General features: G+C 43.7%; 2 protein-coding genes across 2 annotated transcripts in view; one reads left to right on the top strand and one right to left on the bottom strand.

Moving 5' to 3' along the window:
- The window catches only part of oxtra (oxytocin receptor a), a 460,437-nt gene that overhangs the window by 347,585 nt on the left and 88,049 nt on the right, over window positions 1-24,803 (bottom strand). The gene's annotated exons all lie outside the window — the stretch shown is intronic.
- On the top strand, window positions 744-14,315 carry cav4a (caveolin 4a). Its single transcript, XM_048606336.1, has 3 exons — window positions 744-887; window positions 8,270-8,457; window positions 14,165-14,315. The coding sequence occupies exons 1-3, from the start codon at window positions 744-746 to the stop codon at window positions 14,313-14,315; spliced, it is 483 nt and encodes a 160-aa protein (XP_048462293.1).

The following is a 24,803-nucleotide window of genomic DNA, read 5'->3' on the forward strand; positions in this document are numbered from 1 at the left end:
CCCCTTTAAACTCAGTATCGCTTTAAAGACAGTGCCCCTTTAAACTCAGTATCGCTTTAAAGACAGTGCCCCTTTAAACTCAGTATCGCTTTAAAGACAGTGCCCCTTTAAACTCAGTATCTCTTTAAAGACAGTGTCACTTTAAAAACAGTACCCCTTTAAAAACATTGCCCTTCAAACTCTGTGCCCCTTTAAATACAGAACTGCTTTAAATTTAATGCCGCTTTAAATGTAATAAATAGGGCAACAGCCAATGAATAGAATCAGTGGTGGAGTGGGAGTGAGAAACTCTGGGAAAGTTATAAGCCTGCATGTAATGGTACAGGAGTGTTTAATTATTGGAATATTGCACTCGGTCACAAATTGCTTCCAGTTTCATTAGAGTCTGAAGGAAGATGTCTATATTTAGTGAGAGAATTTGGTCACCTCTGCATAAAACAATTGGGATTTATTCAGCACTGGACTAAAAACCCAAAAGCTAGCTGCCAATGGTGCGCAGGCGATCAGACATTCCTTTCCCTAGTATGTCAGAGGCAGAATATTCTCCGCTGCATTTGGGAACAGCTGATGCCAGTGTCAGACCGATCACATAGGGCAGGCTGTCTGAGGGAGCTATAGATTTACATGGGCTGGATCTGCAGCATCTGCAACTTCAATCAGACCTCTGGCCATACCCGTGCCTCTGGTGCCGTGTCACCCTCCTGCCTGATAGCATCCCCATCTCTGCCGTCGGATGTGCAAGCATGCTTGCGGGCGAACACCTCAACGAGACCAAAATCGACCTCGGTGGGGGGCAAGGGGAGCCGGATCAAAGTGTCCCGACACCTAAGGGACAGCCCTCATCGCTGGAAGACCGGGACCCCAGAGGCATCAATGCCCACTTAAAGGTAAGAGACTCTCACCCATATCGTAAGAAAGGCTTCAGGCAGAGCTCAAGCATTTTAATCAACAGAGTGCAGGGCCCTTGCAGTAACCTGGATAATTGTTTGTTTACAAAATAAAGCCCCTCTGTATGGCTTGTCCATGAAGGGTGCATTTTCTGAAACCCCGCCCCAGTCTGTAGTCTATTTTGAGGGGAAGGCAGGTCAGCAAGTCGAGCACAGAGCTTCGTCCAGCTAATCCATGGTGCTCCCTCTTGCCTGGGCACCATGCTTCATATCGAACATATGTCTCTCCAGTTGACCTCCGAGCCTGATCCTCTCATTGCGGTTTGCAAGTAAATGACCCCTTCATAATAGTGCACTGGGCAAATGTCTTTTGGTCACTGGGCAGGTTCAACATGAACTCCACCCATCATCAACAATTTGGCACTGCCATTCATTGACACAGCCCATTTTGTGTGTAGGTAAACAAACCATAAAGATCCCCCTCGGTGCAATTGTTTATGTATGTATGCAATTTAAAGCCCTGCACAGAGTTATGGAGGACAAGGTGCAGAGCTGGATGAACACAGCAGGCCAAGCAGCATCATAGGAGCAGAAAGGCTGACGTTTCGGGAGGGTCTAGGCCAGAAACGTCAGCCTTTCTGCTCCTATTATGCTGCTTGGCCTGCTGTGTTCATTCAGCTCTGCACCTTGTTGTCTTGGATTCTCCAGCATCTGCAGTTCCTACTATCTCAGAGTTATAGAGGAAGTGTTTTGGCCATTAGGTGCCAGTTTGTAGGACCTAGGTGAGCAGGAAATAGCCAGTCTCTGTGCTGTGGCTCAGTGGGACCTGCCCAGGTAAGATCTGAAGTTCAATTCTCATTTTAAGCCTGAGCACAAAAGACAAGGCTAACGCTGCACAGTAGGGCCAAGGGGAGACGCTGTCTTTCCGATCAGATGTTAACATGTTTTGGGGCATGGGTACCACATTGATTGGAGGAAGTTGGATCAGTTTTGCATCTAGGACCAGCGGGTGGTAAGCCTGTGGAATTAACTACCACAGGAAGTAGTTGAGGCTAAAACATTCTGTGTTTTTAAGAAGAGCTCTTGTGGCTAAAGGGATATGGGGAGAGGGCAGAATTAAAGTATTGCTCTAAATGATCATCCATGATCATATTGAATGGTGGAGTAGGCTTGAGGGATTAATGACCTACTCCTGCTCCTATCTTCTATGTTTTTATGTTTCTAGGTTTGCACAGAGATTTTGGAATTGCATTTCTAATACTCGTGTCTATGAGATTCATGTTCTAGCGTATTACATACAAGGAGTATGATATAATTGCCCACATCAACTCCAGGGTTTTAAGTCTCTTATTTAATTAATATCAGGTAGGACAATAAATTAAGCCACCCCACAATGAGGTGAAACTCAGGAATTCCCACTCTTTAAATCTCTTATGCCACCATCTTCTATCTCCATCTTGAGAAACAGCCTCAAAAGCTCTCAATTAAATTCATCCCAGTTTCTGTCCCAGTTCTTGCATGGGGCTCCGTTCTCTCCTGTGAAGCTGCTTACTTCATGAAAGGGACTAAACAAAGTCCTAAGGTAATGATAGTACGAACTGAAGAGGCTGGAGTCAGAGATAACGCAGCATGAAGCTAGAGGAACACAGCAGCATCCGAGGAGCAGGAAAGTTGACATTTCGGGTCGGGACATTTTTCTGAAGAAAGGTCCCGACCCGGAACGTCAACTTTCCTGTTTCTCTGCTGCTGCCTGGCCTGCTGCGTTCCTCCAGCTCCACACTGTGTTATCTCCTAAGGTAATGTAGTGCAGCAGTGTAGTGGTTATGTAAATGTGCCAGACATTCTGAGGACTGGTTTTATAATCCAGGGAGCTTTAGTTCAAACCTCACTGGAGGGTGTTTCTCCACAAATAACCCCATATTCAATGATATCATAGTCCATCTGATCAGTGCAAAAGACAAGACTGAAATATTTGCAGTCATTTGCAGCCAGGTGTGCTGGGTGGATGATTTGCTTCAGCCTCCTCCTGAGATCACAGAATCACAGATGTCAGTCTTTATTGAATTTGATTCACTCCCAGTGATATCGAGGACTACCTGAAGGCCCTAGAAATTGGAAAAACCATGGGACCCCGACAACATTCACAGAGTCACAGAAGCCTTACATGTAGATGGAAGCCATTTGTCCCATTGTATCTGCACCACCTCTTCAAATAATCACCATTACTTAGTGCCAATCTCCTGCTTTCTCCCCATACCTTTACATATTATTTTTGTTCAAATAATCATCCAATACTGTCTTGAATGCCTCAATTTAATCTGCCTCCACCACACTTCTAGGCAGTGTATTGCATTGTTCAACTACTAATTGACTGAACATTTTTTTCTCACATCGCCCTAGCTTCATTTGCACATCACTTTAAAGCTATCCCATATTGGTCTGCTTCTTTGTACAAGCAGCAAATATTTCTGTCTACTCAGGGTGGCAATGTAGCTCAGTGGTTAGCTCTGCTGCTTCATGGTGCCAGGAATTCGGGTTCGATTCCAGCCTGGGGTGACTGTGTGTGGAATTTGCATGTTCTCCCTGTGTCTTGATGCTCCAGTTTCCTCTCACAGTCCAAAGATGTGGAAGTTAGGCGGATTGGGCATAGGAAATACAGGTTTATAGGGCTGGGTGGGGTGTGGTATGGCCTGTTTCCACACTGTAATGATTCTATGATACTCTATCCAGTCCATTCATGATTTTGAAAATCTCAATCTGCGCTCCTCATGGTCTTCTACTCTCCAAGGAGAATAGACACAAGTTCATCAATTTGTCCTCATAGCTGAAGTTTCTTGTCCTTGGAACCATTCTTGTAAACTGCTTCTGCACTGTCTCCAACGCATTGACATCTTTCTTACACAAAACTCCAAATGAGGTCTTATCTGGCAATAGTACTGAAGACATGTACTCCAGAACTAACTGTGCCCCTGTTTAGCTGTTCCAGGAGCCCTAGCAAAACTGTAGTCAATAGGAATTGGGGGAAATCTCTCCTCTGGTTGGAGTTATAACTAGCACAAAAAATGGTTGTTCTTAGAGATCAATCATCGCAGGTTCAGGCAATGACCATCTCCAACAAGAACAAATCTAACTATTGTACCTTGATGTTCAATAGAATTATGATCACTGAATCCCCCACTATTAACATCCTAGCAATGGGCAATAAATGCTGACTCAGCCAGCAATGCCTACATCTGATGAGTGTAATAAAAAAAGTCAGGAATCTGATGGAATACTCTCCACTTGCCTGGATGCTCCAACAACACTCAAGAAGCTTGACATCATCCAGGACAAGGCAGCCCTTGCTTGGCATGCTATCCATAACCTTCAACACTCTCTCCCTTCACCACCCACACACTGTGGTAGTGGTGTGTACCATCTACAAGATACACTACAGTAAGTCACCAAGGCTCCTCCAACAGCATCTTCCAAACCTCCAACTTCTACCCAGCTGCAGAAATATCAGAACAGCACCATCTGCAAGGCATTCACCATCCTGATTTGGAAATATATCATTGTTCCTTCACTGTTGGGTCAAAATCCCAGAGTTCCCTCCCCAATTGCATTGTAACCTGAAACTGAACTGGATTAGTCATTATAAGCTGTGCGGTGACAAGGGCAGGTTAGAAGCTGGAAACCCTGCAGCATGTAACTGACTTCCTGGCTCCTCAAAGCTTGTTCACCATCTGCAAGTCTCATCCCTCCAAGCCACTCTCCATCCTGCCTTGGAAATATATCCCATCCCTTCACTGTCGCTAGGGGAGGGCTGAGTAGAGGTTATTAAATTTTCCAGGACAAGTAAAAGGATGCAGAATATCAAAAGGCTCAGAAATCTAATTTCAGGCACAGCAGTTAAGGGGACACCTATGAGAAGGGGCATTCAACGCAGGACTGAGGGCATTGTACTTAAATGCACACAGTATACGAAACAAGGTGAATGAGCTCGTAGAGCAGACTGAAATTGGCAGGTATGATGTTGTGGGTACCACACAGAAGTGGATGTAAGGGGATCAGGGCTGGGGACTAAATATCCCAACATATGCATCGTAATGAAAGGACAGACTGATGGGCAGAGGGGGTGGGGGTTGCATTGTTAGTAAGAGATCGAATTAAATCAGAATACTGAATGGCCTGGACAGAGTGGATGTTGGGAAGATGCTTCCATTGGTCGGACAGACTAGGACCCGAGGGCACAGCCTTAGAGTAAAGGGAAGACATTTTCGAATGGCGATTAGGAGAAACTTCTTCAGCCAGAGAGTGGTGAATCTATGGAATTCACTGCCACAGAAGGCTGTGGAGGCCGGGTCATTGAGTACATTTAAGACTGAGATGGATACGTTCTTGATTATCAAGGGGGAAAAGGGTTACAGGGAGAAAGCGGGAGAATGGGGTTGAGGAACTTATCAGCCATGATTGAATGGCGGAGCAGACTCGATGGGCCAAATGGCCTAATTTCTGCTCCTATGTCTTATGGTCTTATGGTCTTAAATTGATAGCAGGAAGTGATATAGAGTCAGAAGGTGTAGAACCTATGTGGGTAGAGTTGAGGAATCATGAAGCAAAAAGGACGCTGCTGGGGTTGGGAGTTGTGTACAGGCCTCCTAGCAGTAGTTGAGATGTGGGGCGGAAAACAAATGAAGAGATAGAAAAGACGTAAGAATGACACTATTACAATAATCACGGGGGTCTTCTACATGCAGGTGAACTGGGAAAATCAGGTTGCTGGCGGATTCCAAGAAATGGAATTCGTGGAATGTCTATGAGATGGTTTCTTTGGAGCAGCTTGTGGTAGAGCCCACTAGGGGAATAGGCAGCTCTGAATTTGGTGATGTGTAATGAGGCAGAGTTAATTAGGGAGCTTAAGGTGAAGAAACCCCGAGGGGACAGTGACCACACTATGATAGAAATCACCCTGCTGTTTGAGAGGGAGAAGCTGGAATGAGATATAACAGTATATACAATTGAGTAAAGGTAACTACAAAGACATAAAGGAGGTGTTGGCCAGGGTTAATTGGAAGGGGAGCCTAGCAGGGAAGACCGTGGAGCAGCAATGGCAAAAGGTTTTGAGCGTAATTGGGAGGCATAGCTGAAATTCATCCTGAGGAAGAAAAAGCATACTAAGGGGAGTAGGAGGAAACCATAGCTGACAAGGGAAGTCAGGGACAGCATAAAATTAAAAAAAAAGCATAGAATGTGGTGGAAATCAGTGGGAAGCCTTTAAAAACTAGCAGAGGATAACGAACAAAGAAATAAGGGGTAAGAAGATGAAATATGAAACTAAGAAAGCAAGTAAGATAAAAGAAGAGGCATTCATGGTGATCTTTCAGGAATCACTGGAGTCAGGGAGGGTCCCAGAGGACTGGTAAATGGGTAATGTAACACCCCTGTTTAAAAAGGGCAGGAGGCAGAAGACAAGACATTATTGACTGGTTAGCCTGACATCGGTCGTTGGTAAGATTTTAGCATCTGTTAAGGATGAGATTACAGAGTACTTGGAAGTGCACGGTAAAATAGGGCTGAGACATCACAGCTTCATCAAGGGGAGGCCATGACTGACAAATCTGTTAGGATTCTTTGAGGAGGTAATGAGCATGTTAGACAAAGGAGAGCCAGTGTATGTGGTCTATTTGGATCTTCAGAAGGCCTTTGACAAGCTGTCGCACAGGGGCCTGCTAAATAAGATAAGAGCCCATGGTGTTAGGGACAAGGTACTGGCATGGATAGAGGATTGGCTTACTGGCAGAAAACAGTGAGTAGGGATAAAAGGGTCTTTCTTGGAATGGCAGCCGGTGACTAGTGGATATCTGCAGGAGTCAGTGTTGGAGCACAACTAGTTACATTATACATTAACGATCTGGACAAAGGAACTGAGGGCATTATTGCTAGGTTTACAAATGAAACAAAGAAGGTGGAGTGTCATGCAATGTTGAGGAAGGTGGATAGGCTGCAGCATGAATTAAACAGGCTTGGAAAGTAGGCAGAGAAGTGAGAGATGGAATACAGTGTGGGCAAGTGTGAGGTTATGCACTTTGGTCAGAAGAATAAGGGTGTAGACTATTTTCTAACTGGGGAAAGGCTTCAGAAATCTGAAGCACAAAGGGACTTGAAAGTTCTACTTCAGGACTCTCTTAAGATCGATGTGTAGGTCAATTGACATTTAGAAAGGCAAATGCAACACTAGCATTCATTTTAAGAGGGCTAGAATACAAGAGCAGAGATGCACTGCTAAGTTGTCTAAGGCTTCCAGTGCCACCACATCATTTTTTATAACATCACAGCTTACATTCATGTGGCACATTTACTGTCTAAAAAAAGTCTCAAACTCACAAGTGACTTAAGACAAAATGTTTGCTCAACCAAAGAAGGTGATGTTCAAAGTGGTGGCCGAATCTTTAGTCATGAGTTGGAACAGTTAAGATGATGAGGCCAGAGGGTTAATGGAGGGAATGTGAGAATGGGAGACTGTGTTGAACAGCCAACGCTTGGGCAATGAAGAGGTAATACACAAAAGAGCCTGGGCTGGAGAAATATGGAAGAACTTAGAGGATAAGGAAATCCTCAGATGGATTGAAATCAAGAATGGAATTAAGGTATTGGGAAATTGGAAGCCAATACAGATCAGAGAATGTGAGAGGGATCAGTGGAATAAGATTTGGTGCAAGGCGGTGATCTGAAGAGTTTTGAATAAACCGTAGTTCTGAGGGTGAAGGATGCAGAACAGTCAAGGATGAATATTAATTGTTGAAAATAGAGATAAGAAAGGTGTGCATGAGGGTTACAATGGTATCTGGGTTGAGGCAGGGTGGAAATAAGCAATATTAATGAGATGGATATAGGCAGTCTTGGTGAAACAGGGCATAAGGGGTCAGAATAAAAGCCTGAAAAGACTGGGCCTATACCCAGCGGGGTTTAGAAGAATGAGAGGTGATCTTATTGAGATAGATGGAAATCTCCCATTTAAAACTGAGACAAGGAGAAATGTTCTTCTGTCAGAAGGTCATTGGTCTGTGGAATGAAAACAGCGGAATTTGCTCACTGAATTTCCTCAAGGCTTAATGAAATAGATTATTGACAGACAAGAGAGTTCAGGATTTTGGAGTGCAGACTGGAAAGTGGAGGTGAGACCACAATGTGACCTTATTGAATGGAGGTGCAGGCTTGAAGGGCTGAATGGCCCACTCCTGCTGCTAGGCCCTACATTCCTAAGCTCTGGCCAAGATAACATGGTGAGAGCATGGACAGCTTAAATGTGGGAGGAGAATGAAATTAGTGACATGTGCCTAAATGGAAGATACATTTCCACCTTGCTCAATGAACCCTGCTTTATTTTTGTTTCTTTAAAGGTAAACTTTGAAGATGTGATTGCAGAGCCTGATTCAGTGCATAGTTTTGACAAAGTCTGGATTTGGAGTGATGCATTGTTTGAAGTATCTAAGTTATGGTGCTATCGAATCATCTCACTTATATTTGCTGTGCCAGTGTCTTTAATCTCTGGACTCATTTTCGCTCTTTTAAGTTGCCTGCATATCTGGTGAGTATAAATCAAAACTGAACGTTGTCAATGTGACATTTTACATTTTTCTCACTCAACAGCTGTTTGCAGTTGTGAATATCGAGCACAGATTCAACTCTGAAAATTTACTTTTGGGCACCTTCCTCCCATTTCCTTCCCCTCCTTTTCTGAAGGTATTGACCTCTGATGGAGAATGAAGTAGGCAGTGAGCTAACAGTTCCTCAGTCAGGTAGCCATTCCTCTCATAAGAGTTTTGGCATTGAGCATCACAGTAACAATCTGCATTTACATAGCACCTTTGACAACGTTTCAACAGACATCCACATGCACGGAGGGGACCTGTGAACGGCTTTGAGTGGAGCAGAGGAGGGGTGATTCGTAACATTAAGAACAACAGTAGACTGTTCAGCTCCTTGGGCCTGCACACATTTCATTGAATATAGTCTTGGAATGGCCACAGTGTGGAAGTAGACCATTAGTCCGTCATGTCCGTGATGACTCTATGCAGGAGCAACTCAGCACGTCCCACTGCCCCATCCTTTCCTTTTAGTAAAATCTTTCTCTTCAGGTCATTATCTAATATATATTTTGATGGCCATGATTGATCCTTCTGCCGCCACACTCTCAGACAGTGCAGTCCACATCCTAAGCACCTGCTGCATGAGAAAGAGTTTCCTCAGTGTTATTAGTTCTTCTGTGAAGTATTTGAAACTGGTATCCTCTGGTCACAAACTCATCACCCGTTTCTCTTTATCCACGCTGTCTAGACCCATTACGATGTTGAACACCTCTATCAATTCTTTCAGATCAACAGCTGAGCCTCAAATACCTGTGTTACCTCCAAATCGCTCGATAGGGCTCTTGTAGTGAATGGTAGTGGCCCTACCCCTGGACCAGAAGGCCTGGGTTTAAGTCCCACCAGTTCCAGAGGTGTGTCATAGCATGTCTGAACAGGTTAATTAAAACTACGTAAAACCAGATCACATGGGCTAAATGGCATCCTCACTTTGTATGTGAGCTGCTATCTCCACATCCCCTGACAGGGCTGTTGTGGCACAGTTATAGTGTCCATACCTCTGAGCCGCCAGGACGCCCAGGTTCAAGTCCTGCTTGCTCCAAAAGTATGTCATAACAGCTTGATTAGAGAGTATCTTCACAAAATATGTCCTTGATAGTTCATCCAAATTTTACAAACAAATTCCACTTGTCTTAGCATTTACTGCTCTTAAGGGGTCAGAGTTCCAAATCTCATTTCTGAAGAAGGGTCCTGACCCAAAACGTCAGCTTTCCTGCTCCTCTGATGCTGTCTGGCCCGCTGTGTTCATCCAGCACCACACTGTGTTATCTCCAAATCTCTACCTTTTGTGTGAAGAAGTACTTTGTGATTTCTCTCCTGAACTCATCCATTTCTCCAACTCATGTCTGTTCACCTTTCGTTCTTTACCTCGCAGGACGTTGGCCTATTTAAAGTGAAACATCCCACAGCCTTAATGAATGTCAGGTCATCCCTGTAAGGTGTGCTAATTTAATTCATCTTGATGGGGTTGGTAATGGTCACTGTAATCAGGGAAGGGGGAACAGCAAAATCAGACAGGGTACCCAGTCATGGGCAGGGAATCTTCCTGTAAAGTGTTGCTGTTATACACGAAAATACACAGTGCAGTATTTACAGACAATGAGGAGAGAAATAGACAGAATTCCATTTCCACACAGTCAAGCCCATTACTTTCTGATAATGTCACCAAAATAGTTGGTTATAGCTGGAAAATAATTCAATTTCAAATATTTAGCTCTGGGAGATGAAATACCAGTTACTTCTACAGGAGCAACACTTATAAAGTTCACAGCTTGTTGATTGCTTCTTTGTTTTTTTTAAGGAGTCACATAATAAGGACAATAGGTATGACAACCTAAAGTTGCCAAAGTGCCAGTGGACCCTAGGGCTGGCCTCTCATTAAAGAGGGATGACTGCTAGTTGGTTTAACCTGAGGGTCACCAAGCCTCAGGTGAGTTGAGAAGGTGATAACGTCATATCCAGCTTTGAACCGACAAAGTGGCAAGTAATATTCACATCACATAAGTGTCAACTAATGACCATCTCCAACAAGGGAAACTCTAGATCCTTCACATTCAATGGTATAACTATCACTGAATTCCCTTCTATCAACATCCTGGGGTTACCATTGACAAGAAAGTGAACTGGATAATCCATTTAAATACTGTGGCTATAAGAACAGGGGCTAACAATCTTGCAGTGAGGAACTTACCTCCTGACTCCCCAAAGCCTGTCCTCCATCTAAAAGGCACAGGTCAGGAATGTGATTGAATACTCCCCATTGGCTGGATGAATGCAGCTTCAATAAACTTGCCACCATTCAGGATAAAGCAGCCAGCTTTATTGGTACCCCGCCCACAAGCATTCATTCCCTCCACAGTGTGCCATCTACAAGATATACTCAGACATTCATTATGAAATTCGCTAGAAATTCACCTTAGACAGCACTTTCCAAACCCACAACCACTTCACTCTAGAATGACAAGGGGCAGCAGATACATGGGAACACCGCTATCTGCAACTTCCCCTCCAAGCCACTCGCCATCTTGACTTGGAAATATATTGCTGTTCCTTCATTTGTCATTGGGTCAAAATCATGGAATTCCCTTCCTAACAGCATTGTGGGTGTAGCTACAGCACATGGACTGCAGCAATTCAAGAAGGCAGTTTACCACCAACGCCACAGGCAATAAGTGCCAGCCCAGTCAATGATGCATACATCCTTTGAGTGGATATAAAAACAATTGATGTGATAGATGAGGAGAAAATACTTCCACTTGTGAGTTCAAAACTAAGGGACATAAACATAAGTTAAACATTAATAAATCCATTAGGAAGGTCAGGGGTATCCTCTTTATCATAGCTTGGATTTAATAAGCTCCCTCATTGACATGGAATGACATCCATTGGGTAGTCTTGTACCATTTAGCTTCTCAAAGTGAAATTTTATGGGATGGGTCAGGCATCAGTTGGGCTGATGTACTTTTGCGTCTATTGAGGCCCTCAGTTGGACAATTAATGGCTGTCTAAAGGGCTCATCGCACCACTGCCAGTGTTTTATCCCTGGCAGGGGAATGCCATACCGTATGGGAAGCTTCAGTTATGTGACTGGTATCAGGCAAAGTGTTAATCTCCTTTATCATTCCTCCTGGCCCACTTGGAGGCAACCAAACCCCTCCTGTCGTTGTTGTTTACCGCTAGCCACCACTCCCTGGCCTCTTAAACTGAGCCACTTCAGTCCCCTTGTCCCAGTTATGCTCCTTGCCGCTTGATGAGACATTTGATTCTGGATTTAATTGGCTTCCTCAGTTTTGAAAAATGCCTGTAGTGCCACACCATGGAGTTGCTGGCCATCTAATTGTCCAGCAACTCTCTCTCTAATGCTCTGTAAGGGCTTACTCTTCGGATAGCAGAGGTCTTGCCACCCCCAACCATGACCCCACCCCCCCGCCCCAATCCCATCTCCCATGTGAGCCCCCCCTACCCCGTGTCCATGGTCGCTCCCTACACCTGGCCATCTCATGTAGGCACTCTACTTTATTTGTGTCAATTGGATGAGGTAATATCGAAGTAGTTCATTGTCACTTAAGTCCCCCTTCCCACCATGCCCAACCACGATTCCTTCTAATATCCTTTCCTGAAAAATCTCTGCCCTGTTGTATCTTGCTGTCCTCTGGTGAACATCCTGGAATGTGCAGATAACTTTTGCCTTCTGCCCACTGCTACAAACTACTTTCCTGTCTCCTCCAGCCTCCCCTCCAACTGCTAGCGTCTGGAGCTCATGTTTCTTTTTTGTCATTGAAATTGAGATATCCAATCAGTTACCTCAGCCGCTTCCAACCTTTCTCTTTCGCACCAAACCAAGCTTCCCATTAATTTCCCTGATCCTAGCCCTGATCTTGCATCCTTCTCTCAATTCTCTCTTATCTGCCCTCTATCCCCTCTGAGCTCACCTTGTTCATGTGACCCATCTTCAGCTCTTTTGATCCTATCCACTAAATAGGTTACCAGCCAACAGACCTCCATTGTCTCTGATGGTAGCTGATATTATCTCCCATCCGGTGCTGTACCTCCTCCCTCAATTCCAACGTCTTCTCACCTCCCCTCAAGAACCTCATCCTCAACCTCTCTCTGTTCCTGAAAATTTACTGCCCCAATTTTCCTTCCCTCCTCAAGGTCCCTGAAATGTGTTGTTTTCTCCCAGATGATCCTGGATCTCCCTGTTCGAATCCCTCCAATCTGATTTCACTGAAGCATTATCAGACAGAATTAGATACTGAGACACATAAGGGCAGTGGGACACAGGACTCCACAGTATGGTTTTGAACTAGAATGCCAAGTTTAGAACTGGTATGTGCCTTCACTCAAAATGGCACTGCCAACTCAAGATGTGATCATTTTGTGCAGTTTCAACGTACATTTCAACTCACTCTGCCTCCTTCCCTTAGTTTTGACTGCCCTCTGATACTATTCTCAAGTGGTCAAAGCGGTGGATTTTGAGGCAGTTCTTGAGATAATGGAGAGAGAGATTTAATGAGTGCATTCCAGAGTTGAGCACTTTGGCACAAAGATTAAAATTGGGGATGCTAAAGAGGCTAGAATTGGAGAAGTGCACATGGCAGATGACTGGAGGAAATTTCTGAATCAGGGAGGGTTCAAGGCTGAAAGCAGACATGGGCACCCTGTGTGATTGAGACCTTGATAAGCTATTTCTTCTCAATCTTCTGGACCTGTTTGTGCACAGCAAGGCTCCTATAAACAGCAATGTGATAATGTCCTGATTTAGTAATGTTGATTGAGAGCTAAATATTGGTCAGTATTGTCATCCTATTTGACCCTGAGATTTGTTTCTGACTTGATACCACCTCGATCTCCCAAACCAATAACTTCCACCTCTGTTCTTACTTCAGATTATTTGCTGCTAAAAGCCTCGTCCATGTTTTTGTTACCTCTAAACTTTACTAGCCCACTCCCAGATAGTCTCATAGCTTCCACCTCCAGACCCTTGAGCTCATCCAAAACTCTGTTGTCTGTATCCCAACTATCTTCAAATTCTGCACATCCATTACCCCTGTGGTCACTGACAGTCTGTGTTCAGCTATGCCTCATTTGCCAAACTCACATTCTTGTCTTCAAATGCCTCTGTGGCATTTACCTCCCTATCTAAGTAACTTCCTTCAGCTGTACAACCACTCAACATCTTGACCTTCTTCCAATTCCAGCTTCCTGCACACATCCCTGATTTGAATCGCTCCACAGTTGGCAGCCATGCCTCAGTTGTTTAGGAGTTCTGGAATTCTATCCTTGAAAACAAAATCCTTTGCTGCTCCACACCTCTCTATCTTCCTGTCAGATGCTGCTTCAAGACTACTTCATTAACATTTGGTCACCTGTCTCAATGAGGTGGCTTGACATCAAATCTTCTTTGATAATTCCGCTGCGAAATATCTTGAAGGGTAACTCATTACACAAAAGATGGAAAACTGCAAACTCCTTCAGTTCTGAGGAAGGATCCCGAAACATTAACTCTGATTTCTCTCCACAGATGCTGCTGGAATGCTGAGCTTTTCCAGCAACTTCTGTCCTTATAACTGCAAAACTGTTGCTGTGATGAACACAAGTTGTTAATATTCTGATAATAATATTGGCATTTTGTCACTGCTTATCCAGGTGTGTCATGCCCTGCATCAAGAACTTCGTGATGAACATGCCTTCCATTCAGACCATCTGGGGGAGTATTGTGGACCTGATCATTTCCCCTTGCTGTGAGAGTATGGGGAGATGTTTCAGTGGCATCAACCTACACATATCCCGCGATTAAAATTCCACCTCCTTGCGAGTGGCTGGATCCAATTGATTCGTCAGTCTGGATTCTACACCAGCATTCTGACCACAGGAACCCGTACAAAGCCATAAATCCGAAGCCCTGGCTTCTTTCGAACAGGTGTACAATGCAAATGCCGGGTCAGCCGTTTTTTAAAGTGCTCGGTTTCCATGGCAACTTTGAAATTCTTTCGTATTAAATAACTGCTGCAAACATGCTATTGCAGGCAAAGCTGGGGAAATTAAAAATCAAGGAATGCATCCAGCTATATCATAAGTCATTGTACGTCCTGAAATAAACTCAAAGTGCGCTTGTTAAGTTGTGATTTTTATTTTGAGTGGAAATGCTGCAGCAGCTCTCAACCCAGTTCGGCCAAAATTCCTTTAATGCTTGCTGTTGTTTTGGATTAAGTAACTATCTATAACTTTTTAATGTCCTTAAAGCTTCTCAGGGAGTAACCTCAAAGCCATTGGCTGCTTTAAATACTGTAACAGTATCCCAGCTGCTGGGAGCCTGGCTGTTTATGGAAGCATCTAGCAATAATTTTAAGTGATCCCTTTCAACTCTGTACTACACTGCTGGTAAAGGTGGCTATTTCAATCCAACTCAGCCAGGAATGGCTGAATGGCATCTTTTGTTTTTATGAAAAATGGTTTTTGCTTTTTACCCTGAACCACATTGTTTTCCTTTGAAGCTTCCAATTGTTCATTTATGAGATCACCCACAGTCATACAGTCATACAGCATAGAAACAAACACTTTGGTCCAACAAGTCCATGTTTCCAAACTAAACTTAGTCCCGCCTGCCTGCTTTTGGCCCATATCCCTCCAAATCTTTCCTATTCATGTACTTATCCAGATGTCTTTTAAACATTGAAATTATATCTGCATCCACCATTTCCTCTGGAAGTTTATTACACACACAAATCACACTCTTCCTCTCATCTTAAAAAATAGCCCAATAGTCTCAAAATCCCCCATCCTACCAAAAAGACACCTGCCATTCATCTTCCCTATGCCCCTCATGATTTTATAAACCTCAGTAAGGTCACCTCTCAACCTCCATTGCTCCAGTGAAAAACCACCCTATTTAGCCTCTCCCCATAACTCAAACTCTCAATTTCCGGAAAAGTCCTGGTAAATCTCTTCCGGATCCTCTCCAGCTTAATAATATCCTTGCTATAACAGGGCGACCAGAACTGGACACAGTACTCCAGAAGAGGCCACACCAACGTCCTGTGCAGCCTCAACATGAGCTTCCTAAATCCTATACTCAAAGGTCTTGAGTGATGAAGACACTTTTTTGTTTTCTTACCTTCCTCCTGATTTAAAGGATAAATATGTTTTGTTTGATTCACATGCATATGTACCTATTGTGTGCATATATAAAAATATACATATATAAAACTATTTAAACTGACTGTTGGTCATACCTTTTTCTTATTGTCAAGATGAGTAATAAGGATGTTGATAAGGCTTAAGACAATGGTGTATTGTGTAGAGATAGAGTGTATTCTATTACCTATAGTTGTTGAGGTCTCCCACCACTGTTGACCAAGTGGGTCAAGTCATTCAAGTGTTCCCATCAGTTTTGCTTGTTATCATAGAAGCAGTTTGCTGTGTCCAGGTGTAATAATCTTCTAGCTTTTTGGGATATGATTTTCCTGATCATTGTTGCCAGGGCTTAAACATTCAGTAAGGGTAAAAGTCAGGGAAAAGGGAGATGAGACCTTTTGCATTAGGTCTTGACCCCCAACTACTGTCCTCGGATAGAGCTTGGGCAGCGTATACAAGAAGCCATGACTGGGGTCTTGTGGCAAAGTGGTAGTTTCCCCAGCTCTGGGACAGAAGGTCTGGTCTCAAATCCCACCTGCACAAGACATGTGTCTTGGCTTGTCTGTCAGGTTGAGTTTTAAAAATATCTGTGCTTGATTAATGCTCTTCACTGAAATGCAAATAAAATGAAAGGTGTGTTCCCTGAATTGATAACACTGGCATATCTCTGCCCACTGAAGACCATGGATAACACTTACTATTCTTCCTTGTTCCAGAGGCAGTGCAAACATATTAAAGGACAGAACATTTCCTGTGACTAATTCTGAACAATTCTGGTAGAAATTCCCTGTTTAAAACTGGATATGAGTGGGTGGGCAAATTACCATTTAAACACCATATCTAAGGTTTCATGCAATCTACAATTCCTAAATTTCAGAACTGCAACCTGAATTCACAAAAGAGTTTTAATCTGGCAATTGTCCTGACTGAACATTAATCTCAGACCGTATTTATTTATTGGAGTTAATGTTTTTGAGCTTCCATAATAACTCAGTTGAGGACAGCAAGTTTGTAGAAATAGCTCATTTGTTTCACTAGTGTCTGTTGATCAGGTCTCTGGGGAAAACTAGACTTCTTTGAAATACAAAGGATGGTGGTTCCAAAGGATAACACCTGCAATAGTTCAGCACTCCCTCAGTAGTCACTGGAGTATCAATGGATTAAGGATTGCATTTCCGAAGTGCAAGTTGAAGCCACCACTTCCAAATTGAGAGACCAGGGTACTATATGCACTGTGCCATGTTCACTGCTGCCATTTAATTCACGTGAGCTGGAGACTGACTAATGGAAATAGTGAATTACTTCAAGAAGCCATGTGAAAGTCACTGGAGAAATCGCCTTGATCCATCTCACCAGAAATTTTGATACTTATTTTGTTAAAATGTTTCTTTCCTCAGATACCAAAGCCGTCCATGTTTATAGGTAATAAGATCTGAACAAATTTCATGGCTGAAAAGTGGTAAGAATTATTTATGATTTACAAGGCCAGAAAATGACCATCTCTAACAAGAAGAGAATCTAACCAGCTCCTCTTGACCTTCAATGGTGTTGCTATTACTGATTGCACTGCTATCAACATCCTGGGGATTACCATTGACCAGAAACTTAACTGGACCAGTCATATCATATTACAAAGCAGTCCACTGGACTTGGCAGTCATACATCACCCTCAACATTCACTCCCTTCAGCACAACCAATACACAGTGGCCAAGCAGTGTGCATCATCTTTAAGAGCTACTGCAGTATCTCACCAAGCTTCTTCAACATCTCCTTCCAAATGCACAACCTCTCTCATCTGGAAGGGCAACGGCTACACATGCATGGAAATATCACTACCTGCAAATTTCCTTCCAAGTCAGTCACCATCCCACCTTTCTTCCACTGTTGCTGGGTCAAAACCCTGAATCTCGCTTCTAATAGTACCTTGAGTGTTCCTGCACTGCATGGACTGCAACGGTTCAAGAAAGCAGCTCACCATCACCTTGTCAGGGGCAATTAGGGATGGGCAATAATTTCTGGTTTAGTCAGCAGCGTCCACATCGCGTGAAGGAGTAAACAAAAATGATTTCACTGAATTCTCTGGAACTATACAACTCCCTTGTTTCTCTCCAGCCTATTCCATGCATTCACTACCCAATGAGTATAATAGTTGAAACTGGACTGTTTGCATGCCGCTTAAACTGGAGTGGGTTCTCAATTTGTCACAGGAGTTGTGGGACATGCTAGACACTATATGGTCTTTGGTTTATCTATACTCCTGTAGAAATTTTGTTTTGAATTTCCTGAGCTGCCTTTGTTCAATGCTAAATATCCCTAGTTTGCTCAAGTTTTCTTTATAACTCAGGGACCTAATCTCAGTTCAATTTCCTTTCTCGATATCATGTAAAAAAAATACCTGCACTATCATTTCAGCTTTCTCACAACACCCTTTACATTTTTACAGCTAGATTACCAACGCTACAATCAGACTAAATCTCTTTGAATCATAAACTTGCACCATTTTCTGAAATAAAAGAAAACATGTTGGAAACACCCTGCATGTCTAACACACATCTGTGGGCACAGGAACAGAATGAATGATCTAATGTAATCACTTTTTGACATAATGGGAAAATATAAGAGATGTGAGAAGCTTTAAGCAAGTACAGATGCAAAGAAAGTTGTGAGGTGTTGGTAACAAAATGGAAGGTCGGTGAAAAGGTAAAGGGCAGGAAGGATTAAATTGCAAAGGGTCCGTGATGCGAGGCAGTCTGGAGCTGGTACTGAAACAAGTAAAATAACAAAACAAGTGATATTCATGCCACATAGTGCTGGTCAATGAACTTCTACAACAAGAGATAATGTAACCATCATCCCTTGATATTCAGTGTCAATAAGTGAAAAGATTACTATCAACACCCTCGGTGTTATGATTGACCAGAAACTGAACTGCACCAGACATATAAATACAGTGGCTACCAGAGCAGATCAGAGGCTAAGAATCCTGCAGCAAGTAACTCACCTCCTGACTCCCCAAAGCCTGTCCACTATCTACAAGGCACAAGTCAGGAGTGTGATGGAGTACTCCCCACTTACCTGGATGGGTGCAGCCCCAACAACACTCAAGAAGCCAGACATCATCCACGACAAAGCAGCCCGCTTGACTGGCACCACATCCACAAGCATCCACTCCCTTCACCAGCTACACTCAGTAACAACAGTGTGTATTATCTATCTATAAGGTGCACTGCAGAAATTTACCAAAGATCCTTAGACAGTGCCTTTTAAACTCATGACCACTTCTACCCAGAAGGACAAGGGCAGCAGATACATGGGAGTATCAGCACCAGCAAGTTCCCCTCCAAGCCGCTCACCATCCCAATTTAGAAATTTAACACCATTCCTTCACTGTTGCTGCGTCAAAATCCTGGAATTCCCTCCCTAACGGCATTGTGGGACTACCTATAACATATGGATTGTAGCGGTTCTAGAAGGCTTCTCAAGGGCAACTAGTGACAGGCAATAAATGCTGGAGCAGTCAGCATCACCCAAATTTCATGAATGAACAAGAAAAATAACTGCAAATCGTGAAATTGAAAGAGGCAGTGCTACTTGTCAGGCTTGCATTGAGCTTCAGTGAACAGTGTAGGAGATTCGAGCGGGAGTGGAGGGGAGAATGAAAATGGCAGGTGAGTGAAAGCTTAGGGTCACACATGGGGATTGAATTAAGTATTCTGCAAAATGGTCACACACTCTGTGTCCAATCTTCCCAGTGTAGAGGAATGCACACAGTGAACAATAAATACAGTAGAGTAAGCATAAATTCAATGCATCATTTTCTGCTCTGCAAAGATTGTGTTAACATGAATATAACAATTTGCAGCAAGTTGCCTACTGCAGAATATATAGCATGTCTGCCTTGTTCACCTACATCTGAGAACACAGAAAAGCATTACCTTACAAATTCACTGCATGCAGATTAAACTATTTATCCAGGTTTGTTTACAGATAAATTTATAAACCAAAGCAGAGATTTGGCAAGATACAATTTAATTCAACATTAAGCGAGAGAATTACCAAGGCTCCAGAGTGTTAAAATGCTATTTTATCGGAAAAGTACTTCTTGTAGAATATTGGCAAGCAATAGCTTTTTTGGATGAACAATTTTTTTTTCATATTTTGTCCTTCATGCTTCAGATGAGATTTTGGACCTGGACCATGTACTCGCTGCATTTTTATCAGAATTCAACATGAGCAGTTACTCCAATGACATGTAATCATCAGGTCTTTTTTGACCAAACAGATAATTTCTTTTGAGCAATTCAGTCACAAAAGAGTCTTCAGCAGAAGTTCTTCACTGATAGGAAAGGTGAACTCGATAGCATTTCAGAGCCTAAATATTCCTATGCTTCTTAGTTATAGAAAATAATGAAAACTAACTCCATTTATGTTCCCTCACTTCTCTAATTAAGTTATTTAAAGCTGAGCTTTGAGGCATTTTTCATCAATCTGTTTAGAGATGTCACAGCACACCTCTGGAGTAGGAGGGACTTGAATCCAGGCCTCCTGGCCCAGAGGTAGCGAAATTAGCACTGTGCCAAAAGAGACGTAAAAAAATGTTTCTGCCTGGTTTCGAACAAGAGCCTGTTCATTTGTAAAAGTAAATGGGATAACCGCTACATGACAAAAACTGTAAGCTAAGCTTTGAGGTTCAACATGTATATGCTTGTCTGTTAACCACACACCTCACTTTATCAAGAAGAGAGGGAGAGAAAGAGAAAGAGAAATTATTTCATGTTCTCTATAGATTCTGAGTAGATTTATCCTTTGCCTTCTTGGATTTATATGCAGAAGCATTCAAGTTTAAACATAACGGATCTGACATCATTGTCCATGTTGATCTATTGATTTTTACAAAGTAAAATCACACGTTCTTCAATATCAAGTGACTTTGCAAGACAAGGTGCTGAAATGTCTTTTATTCTCCTCATAAAGGCAATACAAATGTTTGAAGAGAATAAACGTTGCTGACCTGGCCAGGCAGTTGTTATTCTAGTGTAGATGGGAGTTGCACACAGGGATCCTGTGATATCCCCATCGTAGCAGACTATGGAGGAATTGCTCAGGAAATTGAAGATACGACTGGGAATTCTCCCATACCTGAACATCTCTATTTAAATCAGAGAATTCAGAGGATTCTGATAAAGTTAATTAAAATGCTTACTTGGGAAAATATGGAATATTATATCTTAACTCGTGAGTAACTATTCAACAGACCTCGCATTCCCTTTGACCCCTTACAGTCTTCAGACCTTCACCCAACACTGCCCACCTACTGTAAACACTGCATCACGGACCTACAAGGGACTGTCAGAATAGAAGCACGGCTTTGTATTTCTGAGGGAGCCCTGTGGGGAAATCTCCTTTTGGAAAAATGGTGGTCCCAAAATCTGTCCCGTGATTTCTGGACTGGATTTGTAAAGAAGCCTCAGATCCCAAGTTTGGGACTGGAGTCCACTTGGGTGAGCAAGCCATTAACAACCTGGAGGTATGGGAGGGCAGACCATGGAGGCAGCATCCTGCCACATTGTGGGTACAGTCCCACCATACTTAAAGGTCTGTCAGCACTGAATGGGACTGGGTGGGGTTCCCCTCGAGGCTGTAGCAGCAGACTCCTATCTCCAGGGGACTGGGGGTTGGATTTGTGGGGGCGATGTTAGTGCTAGGTATTGGCCTGGTTGACCAAGCAGGGCTGATCAGAGATTGCAGAGAAGGTCTGCAACTATACACCAACTCAGATAAGTGGCTCAAAAGCACAGCAATGGCAATAATTTCACCCTTCCAAAATGGGTGGTGCATATCTCTTCCTGCTTTGGAGCTGTATCGCAACAATACAATGGAGTGCGTTTGGTATAACGGGACTAACCATTTAGCCAGTGGCAAGTGCGATGATACTATGGCTTTAAGCGGTATATTTTGTCCTGCATTTTTTTTAAAGAGAGGTTTTAAGGTAGAGGCGCTGTGCTGTCTATTTGAATCCGTAACGTGAACAGCTTGTGAGGTTTTGTTTTAAAGTTGAACCAATAGAAGCAGCCTGAATGGGTGGAGTCAAGCTTCCCCAAAGCCAGGATATTTAATTTTAATTTCAGTAGCAGTTGTTGCTGGGTCTAGCAACAGAGTTTGGAAACTGCAGTTCATCTCTCCCTGCTACTCTCTCTGTCAGAGTTTTCTCTTGATGTTTTCCCTCCTGAACTGGAGTCTTAACCTGTGACACAGTCTATTTTACTGAATTTGCCTTTGTCAAGGTTGTGTTTATGGGATGTTACTATAGTGGAACAGTTAATTAGTAGCAGTGAATATATCTATTATTTTGTTAAGCATTTCGATAGAGTTGCAGTTAAGCCAATTTTTTTTTTATTTTGTCTGTATTTTAACTGTAGTGTAAAAATAAAGTGCGTTTCCCTTAATGTTGAGTAGTTTGACCAATCAAATTGCATCTGGAATGTAACACATTATATTAACCTCTAAAATGAGAAAAAGTTAGGGTTTAGACTATCATCTGAATATATTTGTGGGGGTTTGGTCTGGTCCATATCAGAATGGGAAGGAGTTGGGAGGGTGGGGGTTGGGGGGTGGCGCTGGTGGTCAGGCATAAACAGATATGGCTGCATCTTAGATAGAGGAGGAGCTCTACCAATGCTGACTTTGGCAAGGTCTTTTCAACAGAAGTCACGAGCGTTCACCCTGGATGATTGGGCCCCATACAGTATGGCGGTGTGCTTGTCTTCATGAAGTGTGCTTTGTGCTGGTAGCAAGAGACAACCATGAGATCAGACCAGTGAAGGAGTTCCAATCCTGTCCACGCTGAGCTCTATGGAGGAGGAACTGGATGGAAAGTTCGGGAATTGCCCCACCACACAGCTCGAGACAGAATTGCAGTTGCAGAGCGAGTGAGTGCAGAGCCCAGAAGAACATCCGAACACCATCGGAGACACGGAGCTCCGCACTAGGGGTAGCTGGAAGTTCACAATGGGAAGCCATCAGACAATTTAATCTGTCATGAAGGGTCAGGCTGAAGAAAAACTAGCCGCCCAACTCCAAAGAGGAGAGGGGTCCTCAGAGGGAGCAATGTCACATTATTGTCTCACACCTTCCACAAGAGCACTCTCACAGATTCACAGAATGTCTAAGATGTGAAGGAAGTCATTCAGCCCATTGTGCCCTCTGTGGTTTATGCTGGTGTTTAGGTTTGGGCCCACAACCTGGTGAGGACACTACAGACTTGCTAGAGGAGCTACCCCTGACATCGAGAGTGATGGCACTAATGATTAGGGGAAGGAGGAAAGGCCAGATTTTGAGGGGTGGAGGGCGGGGGCCAGGCCCATGCTGAGGCCAGCACTGCTGATGTGCCTTTGGAGTTGGCTTCAACACGGTATGTGCTGCAGGTGAGTAAGGGGCTATCAGGAGGACCCCCAAATTGTGTGGATGGTGGAGCAGTTCCTCCAGGTCACGAATGTTTCCATGTCTGAGATAGGTCAACTCTGTCGGACACTCAATGGTGATCGGAAGTGTAACATCACCTTGACCATGCGACAGTGACAAGCCAAGAAGGAGACAAGACATCTAGAGTCTCTGCCAGGAGCTTACCCTTCTCAGGTCGACTGGGAAGTATGAGGGTGCCTGTTAGGGAGGAGGAATGGTAGTCTTCCCATCTGGCAGCTCCTCTCAGGGTACTTCCAGTGTAGGCAGCAGTTCCTTAACCCTCTGCCAGTGATGCCTTTGCCAATGACACCGGAGCCTCCAGTAGAAGTGATCACAGAGGCTTCTGTACCCACTTCTGATGCCCCAGAGTGTGTGCTCCTTTAGCAATCAGCCATAGGATGGCAGTCAAGGTCATACCAAGCCATCAGCTTGTCTCCAACTCAGCTGCAAATGGAAAAGAAACAACAAGTCAGCAGTCACAGAATCACAAAATGGTTACAGTGCAGAAGAAGGCCATTCAGCCCACCGTGTCTGTAACAGCCTTCTGAAGGGACATCATGACTTAATGCCATTCTCCTGGCCTTTCCCCACAACTCTGCACACCATTTCTATTTCAATAATCATCTAATGCCCTCCCAGATTCCTCAACTGAAGCTGCTTCCACCACACTCCCAGGCAATGCTTTCGAGACCCAAACCAGTCGCTGTGTAGAAATGCTTTTTTCTCACGTCACATTGACTTCTTTTGCAAAACACTTCAAACCTGCACTGTCTGGGTCTTGATTCCCTCACAAGGGGGCACAGTTTCTCCCTGACTACTTTCTCCAGACTTCCCATGACCAACAAACTTCAACCACACTCATCTTAGCCTCTCCTCCAAGTAAAAGAATCCCAATGTCTCCAATCTATTTTCACCATGGAACTTTCCCAGCCTTGGAACCATTTATCAAAGTGTCCGCATCTGTTGTAAAGTGTGTAATCCAGTATCAGTAAGAAATTTCAGAAGAGCACTCACTTACACTTGGCATTTATGGAGTGTCAAAGTGAAACCTCACATTCCTTGTGTGTGTAAAAACCAGTGCTACAGTGACCTTCAGCACCATGGCACTGCGTGGCCTTCAATTCCATTGCTATTCAGTGACCTTCAGTTCCACTGGCACTATGTAATCTTCAGTTCCACTGGCAATCGCTTATCTTCAGTTCCACTGGCATTCAGTGACCTTCAGCGCCTCTGGCAAACAGTGATCTTCAGTTCCACTTCAGCACCACTGGAATTGTGTTACCTTCAGCACCACTGGAATTGTGGTACCTTCTGCACCACTGGCATTGTGTAATCTTCAGTGCCGCTGGCATTCAGTGACCTTCAGTTCCACTGATGTTTTGTCCTCTTCAGTGCCACTGGCACTGTGTGACCTTCAGTTCCACTGGCAGTGTGTGACCTTCAGTTTCACTGGCAATGTGTGTGACCTCCAGTTCCACTGGCACTGTATGTCACCTTCAGTTTCACTGGCACTTTGTGTCGCCTTCAGTTTCACTGGCACTATGTGGCCTTCAGTTTCACTGGCACTGTGTGTCACCTTCAGTTCCACTGGCACTGTGTGCCACCATCAGTTTCACTGGCACTATGTGGCCTTCAGTTTCATTGGCACTGTGTGTCACCTTCAGTTCCACTGGCAATGTGTGTCACCTT

This window comes from Rhincodon typus, chromosome 16 (assembly GCF_021869965.1).
Source record: "Rhincodon typus isolate 14 chromosome 16, sRhiTyp1.1, whole genome shotgun sequence".
Classification (NCBI taxonomy): Eukaryota; Metazoa; Chordata; class Chondrichthyes; order Orectolobiformes; family Rhincodontidae; genus Rhincodon; species Rhincodon typus.